This window comes from Phalaenopsis equestris, unplaced genomic scaffold (genome assembly GCF_001263595.1).
Source record: "Phalaenopsis equestris unplaced genomic scaffold, ASM126359v1 Scaffold000609, whole genome shotgun sequence".
NCBI lineage: Eukaryota > Viridiplantae > Streptophyta > Magnoliopsida > Asparagales > Orchidaceae > Phalaenopsis > Phalaenopsis equestris.
This window is the reverse complement of record NW_018165049.1, coordinates 860,852-874,679: the sequence shown is the minus strand read 5'-3', so window position 1 is coordinate 874,679 and position 13,828 is coordinate 860,852. Positions and strand designations below refer to the sequence as shown.

The 13,828-nt window shown below is 39.4% G+C and overlaps 1 protein-coding gene across 1 annotated transcript in view; it reads right to left on the bottom strand.

The window, feature by feature from the left end:
* The window catches only part of LOC110029879 (phosphatidylserine decarboxylase proenzyme 3-like), a 127,154-nt gene that overhangs the window by 43,753 nt on the left and 69,573 nt on the right, over nt 1–13,828 (bottom strand). The window contains exons 12-13 of the mRNA XM_020732364.1: nt 12,265–12,376; nt 2,149–2,249 (exon numbers count right to left, since the gene is read on the bottom strand). Of these exons, the coding sequence (XP_020588023.1) occupies nt 2,149–2,249; nt 12,265–12,376 (213 nt within the window). The remainder of the gene's footprint in view (nt 1–2,148; nt 2,250–12,264; nt 12,377–13,828) is intronic.

Here is a 13,828-nt window from a genome sequence, read left to right as displayed (position 1 = left end):
TATATATATATATATATATATACGTAAATTAAAAAGTCCTTCCGAAGCGGGCGACGGGATTTCGATTCCGGCGACCGACAGCTTCTTACGGGCGACCCCCAAACATCCAAAACTCTTTTCCCCTTTTAAGCGCCGACAACAGGCTAGAGGTATTATCTGTAGTTAAAATTCTGTACTTCTCTATAATTTGAATTTCTATATCGATATGTATTCTACCTCTTAAGGTCTTCAACTTAAAAGTTGTTGACACTACTGTGTTTTGACTATTATTGCTCAATATCAAGTATGGGAAGAAGTAAACGAAATTGAATATAAATAGAATCCTAACTGGATCCTTTCTGGAAACTTCAATGACTAGCTCTATTGATGAGAGATCTACCAATAATTGAAAATATACCTTTAATATTTTTTATTTAAAAATTTTTAAAATTCAATTTAATTGACCTATCATTACTGGGAAGAAGGCATAGTTGGTCCAATAATCGTGAGAATTAAACTGTTGCTGCACTTGTCTACTTGTTTATCTCTCCGAGTTTTGATGATTTCTTACCTACTTGTAGTCAAAAAAAAAAAATGACAAATCATTCTCTGGCCATTGATTATTTTCAACTCTAATCTGACTCCACTGGCCATTGATTATTTTCAACTCTAATCTGACTCCATTATCCAGATCTTATATCTTACACTAGGAAAATCATTTCTTTCGCATAGATTGTTTTAGGCTTTCATGCCGGTGATGTGGATTAAAGGAGGGTTAACAAACTTAACCTCGCAAAGTAAAGACTGAAAGTGTGGAGAAAGCACAACACAGGTCAATCTAAATTAAAAAAAAAAGGAGGTGAAATAGCAATTAATACAAATTGAAATATTGGCAAAGAATGAGCTTCATTTTCTATAAGATCCTGAGATTTAAAAAAAAAATGGGTTCAATAGATAGAAGAAGAGATAACATTGCATCAGATAACTACAAGAAGATAGCATGATGAGAGGGCCAATAACACTGCTTTTCTTACAAAAAAATTGCCAATGGTAGACATAAAAAAATTTATATTCATTCAATGTTAAAAGGATTTAAACTTTATTAAGAGAGATTTATAGCAAAAATTGATCCCCAATCATCACTTTAACTTATTTAAGATCCACTCCAATGATCATCTATTTATTTATGAAGGACTGAGTTCTTTTTCTATTAACGAAATTAAAGGTTATCTTCTCCATTGGTAGTAGCAACTCTCCCAAGCCTGATGCCATTTCTATAAAATTCATCTAAACCGTGTCCATTCGAAACTGGAGCTTATATTTAAAAATATTTATTTCCGCAAAGTAGCTTTTGAAAGATGCTTTAGAAATCTTCATTCGATGGGCTAAAATTTTTTAGGTCCAAGCTTGATGTTTTCTCTTAAGAAGACTCTATGCCTAACAGAAGCACTAAAGTCTACGTTGTTGTTACATATATATTTGTTCATTAAAACCACATAGGGAATCAAAAAACTTGAAATATTTAAAGTTGATTTTAAATAGACTTTTAACAGTTGAGGTTTCTTGCTCTCTCTTTGAAATAGATTTTCCCTTCTAATTTCATCAATTGGAAAAAGGATCTCTTATGCATGTCAATTCTTCTCTCATTTTTAATGGTGAGTTGGGACTTCAATTTAAATGCAAAAAAAGTACTTCACCACTATAGAAATCACACAAAACAAGTTATCTTGTTAGAAAGATAAACTCCTATAAGATGCATTTAATCAATTAGACTATAACAGCATATCCCCTCTATTAACTCTATTATTTTTAGATACCGTCATGGTTTATCAGAAATTTGACCTCATCAAAAAACATTTCATCTGGAAGGGACTGCCAATAGAGAAAGTTCCATAGTTTATTATCGTTTTCTTTTAAATGGCTCTAAAATTTTGGATACTCGTAATCCTTTCCAAAGTTATCGCCTCATTTACTGCCTTGCTGGAAGTAACTTTAACTATTTATGAGGTATTCCACTAGCTTTCATTCGATCTTCTCAACAAACAAATTCTATATTAAATCTCATTCAAGCACCAGCCAGATTTAAAAACTATATGTTTCTTGTTGCTTATCTTTTTTTTTTTTAACCAAAATTAGTTAATTACAAGTGATTGTAAGAGTTATTCATACCTTGAAAAATTCAATAAACTTGGGTATTTCCTTTGCAGATTCAGCTGAATTCATCCGCCTTCCTTGCTTTTCAGATAAATTCTGCAGAAGATCTTTAGCCCCTGCACACGAGAGAATGAGAAACAATTTTTTTTTTCTTGAAAATTGATAAAATAGAACCTCAAATTCTAGAATACCATATAAATTTTGTTGATGTTTCTTTCTTTTTTTTTTACATCATGGATCTAAAATAGGCTAGGGTGATAACGGCAAACTGAAGCACCTTTGCCTAGACAGAAAAGCATTTCTAGCATTCCTTTCACTCCAGAAGATAATAATGGAAGAGAAAGGAAGCATCCAAAACCATCTAAAATCTTTCTCGATAAATTCATTTCATTAATAGAAATTTCTATTTTTTAAAGGTAGCCTCATAACAATTTAGGCAATTTCACGCCCGTTGATAACATGGACTCCTTTTTCTTCAAGTTTGGACCCATTCCGGGTATTTAGAAATAGTATCCATGAGAAATATATAAAAAGATTTTCCAAATTTTTCTCACATATGCCATGAGTTGTTGAATGGAAAATTCCTTTGTTAAGGAATTGTTTGATATTGGAATTAACGAAACCAGCAATAACAGAAGCAAATTTTATCAAGAAAACGACTAGGATTACAACCACGACTCAAAATAGAAATGAGAACACAACAAGTAGTAAAAGAATCGGGGACAACGACGGTCTTGACAAGGGATAGCGGAGAGAAGCAGGAGGGGATGGAGTAGGTGGTTGGGTTTATGGGGTTTATGTTGGCAGATGGCTAGAAAAAACGATAAGGCAAAGAAGGAAGGTTGGAGGTTAGATCTAGAGGGTTGGAGATGATGGTCGGTGGGTGGAACAAGGAGAAAGGAGAAACGAGGGGCTGGACTGGGTGCATGTCGGCGGTAAAGACTCGAAAGGGGAATGACTGGCTGAAGCCTAGCTCTGGAGGAGTGCAGGCCAGCGGTGAGGATGGGAAAGCAGGAGAACGATGAGAGAATTGAAGAGGACAAACACCACCTCAGAGCAGGATACAGCCAGAGTAATACTTGTCCTTAGATGCATAGCAAGGGAAGAAGACTCCAAGCAAGTAATGTAAAACAAAACATACATTAATCTAACCCTAATTCAGCAAACATGAATATAATAGAAGAGAAATAAGTGGGAAACAAAAAAAGGAAGGGGGTAAAGTGGGCAGCAAATCCCACCCCTATGAAGCCTGGTCGGTCAAGCAGGAAGCCAGGCCAGGACCTATCCTCAGTCGGCCATACAGCACGAGGGTTAAGCCGGCCTCCAAAGCCCCGCATTAGTCTCCTGGGATTGGGGAAGCTTCGACCTCATTCGTCGAAACTTTTGGGTCCTCGAAGTACCATGTCAGGCCTGCGACAATAAGTGTGGTTGAAACATTATAGTCCCCTGGCAGGTCGATCTTGTATGTGTTGTCATTCAGCTTCCGAAGTATTGTGAGAGGTTCATCTGCTCTGGGCTTGAGTTTCCCGAATGCTCTCACTGGAAATCTCTCCTTTTTTCAAATCCACACGAGCTCTCCTTCTTGAAACATCACCTCCTCGTAGAGTTTCTGAATCTCGTGAACCCAGTCTTCAGCATTCCCACTGACATCTAATGTCGGCAGGAGTGGGGTACCAACTCAAGTGGCGTGAGCAAGTTGCGCCCATACACAATCTGAATCGGAGTGCGTCCTGTAGTTTGACTCACGGATATATTGTATGCAAACTTGACTTGAGCTAGAATTAGGTCTCACAGTTTAATACTCTTTCTCACGAAGCATCTCAGAAGGTTTCCTAGGCTCCTGTTTACTACCTTTGTCTGATCGTCCGTCTGTGGAACTTGGTGGCTAGCTTCCCCCATAAGGTCCTCCAGAAGTGGCTCAGAAATTTGATGTCTCTGACAGAGATGATGGTCCTGGGAAACCCGTACAATCTCACATACTATTTGAAAAATCGGCAACATGAGACGCGACCAATGTCTGGTGCAAGGAACGAAATGCTTTAGCTTCGAGAATCTGTTCGCCACACTATCACGGAGTCCTTGTTCATTTGCATCCTCAGGAGATCCACCACAAAGTTCAATGTAACATCCACCCACGGTGCCTCTCGTACTAGTAATGGAGTGTACAACCAAGCATTGTGCCCTCGTCTTTGCCATATGACAAGTCTCGTGCTATCTGACGTGTCGCTCCACAACTTTCGCCAGCCAAAGCCAGAAAAAATGATCTCACGAGGTGAGTCTTGTCTGTGTCAAATGTCCAGTCAATCCTCCAGTATGACTCTCATGAATAATGGTCTCTCTCAACGAACATCAAAGAATGCACAACTTACTCCAGTAGAACAAGTAGGCATCCGCTAGACAGTACTATCTGGTCAGTTCTCCTGACATTTCTCCTAGATGTTGAGTACTTCCTTATAGAATCATTCAAGTTTTCACTGAAAAAAGGCGATGGGGTGATCCCCTGGCTCAAAACTACCCTATCCCCAAGCCAGATGAATCACAATCTACCTCGAACGGTTGGTCGAAATCTAGTAATGCTAGAACGAGTGCCTAAGTCGTCTTCTCTTTCAAGAAGTCGAAACTGGGCTAAGCAACCACCGTCCCAAGCGAACTCCTGTCCTATCAAAAGCTCAGTCAAAGATAGTGTTAAAGTCCTGATGAATCACCTATAAAATGATGCTAGCCCCAGAAACTGTGTCATCTTGGTGAACGATGGTGATACAGTCCAGTTTATATGGTTTTGATCATTGTAGGGTCCATTTGCATGTCTGCACTAGACATAATTTAACCCAAAAGTAAACCTGATCTGTTATGAAGTGGCACTTTTTTGGATGGGAATATACTTTCTCTGCTCGCAGTACCTCAAAGTCTTCCCTCAGATGTTGCAAGTGATCCTCAATTCAGTTGTATACCAAAATATATTCAAAGTAGACCGCCACAAATTTCCTGATGTGGGCTTAAAATAACTGATTCATTAACATCATAAAAGTGTTGGGTGCATTTGACAAGCCAAAGGGCATAACTATCCACTTGTATAAACCATCTTGTGTCTTGAAAGCAGTCTTCCACTCATCTATTAGCCTCATATGTATTTGTCGATACCCACTGCGTAAGTCGATCTTGGAATCATCAAAACAAGAATAATACATAAAAGAGCATTCTCTTTGACTAGCCCCCTTGCGATGAGATCCTGCATCAGTCGTTGTAACTCCTCGTACTTCACGGGTCTCAGGGGGGTGTAATGTCGCACCGCAATTTTTCCTATTTGGTAATATTGTTTTTCCCTGCATTCTCAAAAAAACAGCAGCTAAAAACTGTATTTTCTCACCATATCTAACTATTTGTAGGGGTTGCTAAAAAGCTGTTGTCTGACTTCTCAAAAAAAAAATTTGTAATAAGAGTAATTTCTTCTTCAGCAACTTCATAGTTGCTTCTTCAAACAGTTGCAGCTGCCCCAAACAGACCCTCAATTTGTAAAAGGTTCGATTCAACGGCATTGATCTAGGTATAAGAACTATGGTGTAAAAAATGCCCTTCGGTGGTCATAATCCCTTAGGAAGACTGTTAGTCATCACATCCTGGAAGTCTTATAACAGTGGTTGTAGCAGTACTAGTATCTCAATCACCTCCTCAGCTCCCTCGAGAACTAATGTGTGACACTGGAGCGTCTTGAACTGACTGGAAGAAGGTGACCCGTGGAACAAATGTTTCTTCTCTATCACCCCCGCCACTTGCATCCTTAACAAGTAACAACACAATGTATTTTCCAACCTTCTTAAAACGAATAAGTGTTCTTGAAACTGTCGTGGTAAGTTTTGTGGTCGAACTACCAAGGCATATCCAACAAAATGTAGCAGGCGTTCATCGGAACCACATCACACCATATTTACTCCTATAACTGATCCCCAATCGATAATTCGACCAAACACTATTGATCAACGCGTATCTCATTAACTTTCTTCAACCAGATAAGGGAATAAAACTAAGGATGTTTCTGTGGCTAATCCCAATTTTTTCACCATCATCTTAGACACCACATTTTGACAACTCCCACTATCGATGATTAAGTTGCAAATCTGGTCCTTTACTATGCACTTAGCGCGAAAGATGTTATGTCTCAACCAGAATTGATTCGCTTTGGCATTGACTGTAAGACTCTTCGTAAGACAAGCAATTATCCCTAGTCCCTTTGAAGCTGAAGCTCCTCCTCTGGGCTATCCTCTGACTTCTCATCCACCTCTTCGACGGCGCTCTCATCTGTGAATGTGACTACATTGCTCGTGAGATAGCTGGAGGCTATGTGGTCGTGGCTGTGTCACTTGAAACACTTCGTGGTCGGTACTAGATTGGATGAGCTACCTTTCCCCCGTTTCTTTCCACTTTGATCTAGCTTGTCATTTCCTAGTCCTGTCATTCTAGTTCCTCTTAAGGTACCTATGTCGGTCGTGGCAGTTGTAGGTGACTGTCTGACTGAAGGTTATTGATTATTGTCTGCTCTATTTCTGTTGTCTTTCCACCATTAATGCTAGAGTTTGAATGTCCCCCAACGTCCAATACGGTCGTAGTTGCACCAAATTGCTAATAGCGGGCTTCAGGCCCCTAAGGTATCGGGGGTGTGCTCATCTAACTCGATCAGCTCGCATTTCTTATGTAACTAGTCGAACTGAGTTGTGAACTCCTCCATAGAGTCTCAGAAACATGTAAATAAAATGCAAGTTATTTCTTATGCATTGCTTTTTTAATATTCTCTCACTTGGTAATCTTATTGTTGTATTTTCTTTTCCTCTATCTCTGTAAGTTTCTCCACCACAAAGAGGTACTCTTTTCCACTTGCCAGCTGTTGATTTTACCCTCTTATCCTCTGGCACATCTTTATATTTGAAGATATGTTCAACATATTATATCCAATCACTAAATTTATTTGGATTCATACCTCCCTCAACTTTGGTAGATCCATTTTGATGTCAAAGTCCTTGTGGTCTCTACTCTCAGCCTCCTCTGATATTGAATTCCAAAGCGGCATAGTCAATATTCCTCATTGTCGTTATCTTCCCCGTGGAACGGATCCAGATCCTCGTCCCCATCTCCCCTATGACTCTCAAGATCGCGGTCAAGGGTAATCTCACCCTAGGTCTCATTAATTTCTTCAGGCCTCTATTGAAGACGACGGATCTCCTGCTATATCTCATCCCGAGTAGCATCCGGCATAAATCTCCTTGGTGGCATGGCTAAGGTTTGGGATTTGTGAATGTGAAATTTTTGGTTTATAGTGAATGCTACGATAGAGCTAGGGTTAGGCTAGCTCTGATACCAAACGATACTAGAATTAACCAAACCAGCAATGACGGAAGCAAATTTTATTAAACAAATGACTAGGGTTACAATCACGACTCAAAATAGAAATGAGAACACAACAAATAGAAAAGATCTGGGGACAGCGGTGGTATCGGTGAGGGGTTGCTTATAGAAGTGTGAGAGGGGGTGGAGTAGGTGGTTGGCATTATGGGTTATGGTGGTCAGTGGCTAGAAACAGGGATAGGGCGAAGGAGGAAGGTTGGTGGTTAGATCTAAAGAGGTTGAAGTTGAAGTTCGGTGGCTGGAACAAGGAGAGGCTGACGACAAAATCTTGGAAACCTAGAATGGGTGCAGGTCGGCGGTAAGGTTAGGTAAGGGGGAACGGTTGGCTGATGGCTGGATTTGAAGAGTTGGAATTGGTGCGACCGAGGGTAAGGATAGGGAAGGGGCAATGGGGAAGGGGGAAGGGGGAAGGTTGGATATGGAGGATCGCAAGCTAGAAGTGAGGACAGGCAATGAGGAGAGCAGAGAGGAAAGTTGAGAGGATAACACCACCTTGGAGTAGGAAAAAATCGGAGCGCCACTCTGTCCTTTGATACAACCCCAACAAAAGAAGAAGACTCCAAGCAAAAATTTGAAACAAAACATATGTTGATCACTCCCTAAGTCAATAAACACACATATGTATAGAGGAAGAATAAGTGATGATAGCCAATCAGTCCAACCTGCTGGCCTGCTGGACTGAGACCTATCCTAGCCGGTTTAGTTGGCCATCCACAGGACAGTTCAGCCGGCCTCTGAAGCCCCGTATCAATTTTCTAAATGACAAGAAATAAGGTCTTTCCATAAAATATGCCTATTAAATGACGAAATAAATCATAAAATTATTTATATCAAAAGCATAGAGATCATTGAACTTTGGTTAATCCAAAGGCAGGGAGAAGTCGATAATCTACTTATCTTTCCAAAAGTTGAAAATTTTACCATTGTCGCTCTCACGGTATCATTGAGAAAAAAAAAGGACAAATGGTTATACTAACGTTAATAAAGTTTTATCATCGAGTAGCGTAAGTAACGCGGAGTGGGATCTCGTGGTCCCATGAAGAATCTCGCGCAAGCTGGAGAAGCAACTGTAGTTCCTTTTTTTATTATAGGTTATTTATATTTTAGTCAGTTTCCTCTCCTTTCCTTCCTTTCAAGTTATTTCATATATATGTGTTGTATTAGGATTTTAATTCTTAGTTTTGTTGTGTGTTTGTCCGAGACAGCTGACGATATCTCCGTCTTCCTTTCTAGAGTTGTATTAAGGATCCAATTGCAACTCCGGTTGTATCTCACTCACAAAGTGGTAATTATCTTCCCTAGATCCTTCTACATCCTTCCCACATATCTCCCTACCGCCCTTCCATCCTAGCCACATGGAACAGTTGTTTTAGTTATTTTTTCTTGCAATTTTATGCCTTCCAACTGCCTCCAACCACTTATTTGTTTGTTGTCGCCATCTGAAATTGCAAGGAGTAGTTCCGCACTCTTTGGCTTTCTCAACCACCGCTCCTCCCCTTTCACCTTATTGCTTCTAGAACCTACGCCCATACCCCTTCCCACTTTCTGCAATCTTCGAAAACCTTCACTGACTCATGCCCCCTTGCTGTCAGGACCTCAACCTATACGCCACTTGTTGTTGTTTCTCCAGACCAGCCGCATCTTTACCATCGTCGTTATGGCCATCCCTTCTGCATCGACTCCCACTGTTTGCTTGCCTCCCAGACTACTGCTGCCTTGTTTTTTTTTTTTCTGCTCGAAAACTGCCTCATCCACTCCCCACCAAATTCCAAGCCCTCCCCGACCACCACCACCCCTAGATCCAATCCTAACTGGAGTTAGTGTCAGTATGTTGCTATTTTCCTATTTCAATTTGCGTAGTTGTAATTCCCTCATTGAATTCAGCAAAAATATTTGATTTTTCTTTTGTTTTTTGATTAATTTCACTCCTATTTACCCTCAAACTAATTATTTATTTTGTTATTGTTGTGTTAGCGAAAATTTTTTCTTATATTTTTTTATCGAAAAACAGTCATTGTTTCCAGTTTTCTCGTTTAGAGATATATCCAAAGATCAAACAGTGCTCCGGCTATATCTTGCTCCCAAAGTTTTGATTATCCTTCCCTCCATCCTTCCCACAATTCTCTTTGTTCGCGTCGCCATTCCCTACTATAGCCACTTTGAACATTCAATTTTGGCAGTTTTCTTGCGATTTCACTTTCCTGTCACTTTCCAAAACCAATCTTCCACCCAGTCGTTGCATTCCACATTTGCGTCCTACTTGCTGCTGCCTTCCAACCCCATGTCTGACCTGCAACCCAGACGCCAACCACCAGCCTACTTATCTTCCTCCTACAATCCAATCATCAGCTATCCTACCTTCCTCCACCAAGACCAGGCTTGTCTCCACTGTCCCCAACCAACCCTACCTTGCCACAACCTCCTTCCCCCTCACAGGCTCTATCCAAGGAATAGAAAATCTAATGTTCCTTGCTCTCTCAATCCCTTATGGGTCGTCTTCCTTGCTCTAGCAACCCCCTATGGCCGTCCCTTCCACGAAGCACCTCAACCACCCTTGAATTGAACCACAATTGAGTTTGTATGTCGTGTATGTTGTTATTTTTCATTTTTGTATGTTTAGTTGTTACCTCCTATTTGTTTCACTAATAATATTTATTTTTTACCTACTATTGATTGGTAAACTCTGGTATGATATGGTGTTGACAATTGCCACGGAACTATGTGCGAAAAACAACATACAGTGGTATCTAGGTGCTTCGAGAGAAGAAAAAGATAAATTTTCTGAGTGGTTGCCATTAAGATTTGATCAGTCTGCCATAAATTTCATTCTACAGTTGATTCCTCTAAACATACTTGTTTATTAGATACACTAAGCAATGTACGAAGAGAGTGAGAAGCATGTTACATATTTAGGGGTTCGAGGCTTGACTTGTGAGAATACTCGTCTATATGAAATTCCAACTCTGGTGCCGAAAAAATTAGATATTTATTCATCAGGACGGACTTCGGAAGGACGCATCTGTTTTAGAGTTTATTGAAATGAACATGAGCCAAGATTTTAAAGTGAAACTGCCTCAGACAAGCAAAAAGATTTTGTTATGATGAAATATCTATTCCAGAAACTTCCGAAAAAGAAGACAAAGATCCTCCTACCCAGGGAAAATGACGTAGAGTATCAATTACACAACGCAGCACCCGCATTTCCGCAGGTTTGTAGGGAACCAAATGATTTTTGCATATTTTTCAACCTTTCTTTTTCTTGCCCTAATTTCCAAATTTATGTCCAATTTTCTTAGTTCTAATTAAGATTTCTTCTTAGCATGCACTATTTATATCATGTATTTCTTGTTTATTTAATACTATTTATATGGTTATGCTATTTGATGATGTTTTCTCCCAGTTATCTCTATTGGAGTGATGTATCTTTAGCTATCTTTCAGGCAGTATGTTTGTAATTGATAGTATCAAAGTAGTGATATCTCCCGATCACTCTGAGGCCTCTGTCGTACTCCAACTTGCAGCAAATTGTTGTTCATGGCAGGAAAACTGCTTTTATCAATTCTTGTTCGTTGTACCCTCGTTATAAACATCACCATTTCAACCAACACCCCACCTCAACATCTTTGCCACACTGTTTTGTGTTTATTCTTGTTTATTTCATTCGGGAAAGTCGTTGAACATCGTCTATCCCCCTTCAAATATCACCAATCGACCAAAATTTCAAACCTTGTTATTCCTCTATGTCACCGTCAGACCTACTTCCTAAACAACTTTCAGAAGACATATATCGGTGCAGGGTGGTTTAGGGTTAGAGCTACTGGGTGATGTGGGGATTTTTTTTTATTTTTGGAGAAATTTCTGTAGGATATGTTGAATTTTAGTTTGGTAGCAAGGGAGACAAATCCCTAAAAATTTAGGTTTGTCAGACTTTAATACCAAATAACATTGTTCTATGGCTCCTAAGAAGTATTAAGGAAGTTGATCTAGAGAGAAGGTGGTTGGTGCAAAGCAAGAGAATGATAATATGCATGGCCAATGACATTATGAAGAAGATAGGGGTCATTTGATGGTTGTCTAGCTGGAAAACAGCGAGTCAAATGGCGAAATGGCGAGGAACGTACAATGAGGAGATTACACAACCTATTCCTGAACAAGCTACAAACACAACACTTGTAAAAAGAAGAAGATACAACATTCCTTAGAACTAGAAATCAGATAATACAATCTCCAAAATACACAAAACAAAACTGAAAGTTTCAAAACAGCAAAACACAACATATAAATAGTCTCCGAAGAAAATAACAATAATTTGAAATAAGGAAATAGGAAATAAGGGTCCACAGAACCCGTGACAGCAAAAAAAAAAGGCAAGGAATCCTGTTGAAGTTGTTCCCGGGTCGGAAAGCTACTCAAGTCAATTCCCAAAATCACACCCAAATGTGATTAAGCATTCTGCTTCTCGCATTCGCTTCCCTCACCCAAGTTCGTGTCTTGTGCCCGAATCATCGTCCCACAACAAGACATGCATTTATTTTTTATGCATGTGAATGTAAATGTGTGCCCGCATTCAAAAATATATTTATATTTGCATAAACAAGCATAGAACCTTGCGTGCAAGTATGAACAAATACTACTGCAGAATCATGAACAATCTTTCTAACTTATTATGAAGGCTAAAAAACTGTAAGTTACATATTAAACAATAGATACAGCTTAGTACCAAAAAATATGTACCTTTGTCTATGAGTTTCAGTCCAACTTTTGATTGATATATAGCTCTCATTGATAAAATAATCTTTTCATCTATAATTTCTTCCACTAGCCTTCTTGTCCTTCGATCAAACACCTGCATATTGAAAATTGTACCATAGTTTTGAAAACAAAAACAACTAAATGTTGAATCGGTGAGATATATCTGAACAAAATTTCATATTACAATACAAAATAATCATGGATTTAGAAAATTAACTAAAAATAAACATTGTTTTCCTAACTACGACAACAACAAGCCTTTATCCCACTAAGTAGGGTCGGCTAGATGAATCTTTTTTCTCCATTGCATCCTAATGAGTGTCATACTTTCATTTAAGTCTAATAAATTAATATCATTTTTTATACAATATGCCCAAATCTTTCTAGGTCTATCTTTGGCTTTCTTAACATAAGTCAAATCTAAAACATCCACTTCCCAAACCGGATCATCAGATATTCATTTAATGTAGTCAAACCATCTAAGGCGACTCTAATTTTATCCGCCACTAGAGCTACACCAACGATATCATGGATATATTCATTTCGCATTTTGTCCCCATGTGTAAATCCACTCATCCACCTAAGCATTCTCGTCTCAGCAACACTTAACTTAATATTATGTTTCTCTTTTAAAGGCCAACATTCAACACTATAGAGCATTGCAGGTTTCACCACCATCTTATAAAATTTTCCTTTCAGTCTAAACGGTACTTTTCTATCACACAATAGACCTGGCCTTCCGCCACGACAACCAACCAACTTGAATTCTACTAATAACATCCCCATCTAGATCACCATCAATTTAAGGCCCCGTTTGGGACAACTTAAATGTGCGGCGGCGTTTTTGAAAACACCTTTCTTAACATAAGTCAAATCTAAAACATCCACTTCCCAAACCGGATCATCAGATATTCATTTAATGTAGTCAAACCATCTAAGGCGACTCTAATTTTATCCGCCACTAGAGCTACACCAACGATATCATGGATATATTCATTTCGCATTTTGTCCCCATGTGTAAATCCACTCATCCACCTAAGCATTCTCGTCTCAGCAACACTTAACTTAATATTATGTTTCTCTTTTAAAGGCCAACATTCAACACTATAGAGCATTGCAGGTTTCACCACCATCTTATAAAATTTTCCTTTCAGTCTAAACGGTACTTTTCTATCACACAATAGACCTGGCCTTCCGCCACGGCCCTTCCGCCACGACAACCAACCAACTTGAATTCTACTAATAACATCCCCATCTAGATCACCATCAATTTAAGGCCCCGTTTGGGACAACTTAAATGTGCGGCGGCGTTTTTGAAAACACCGCCGTAGCGTTTGAAAATCACGTCTTTCCTGCGTTTTTGAGAACAGCTTTTTTTATTTATGTTACACGCGGATCGCGGGTATATACCTGAGAACGAAGGGAAATATTTATGTTACACGCGGATCGCGGGTATATACCCGCGATCCGCGTTTTGGTTCCAAAATTCCCTTCGGCTACCCTCCACCCCCCCGCCCCCCCCCCTTCGCCCCCCCCTGGGTCTCTC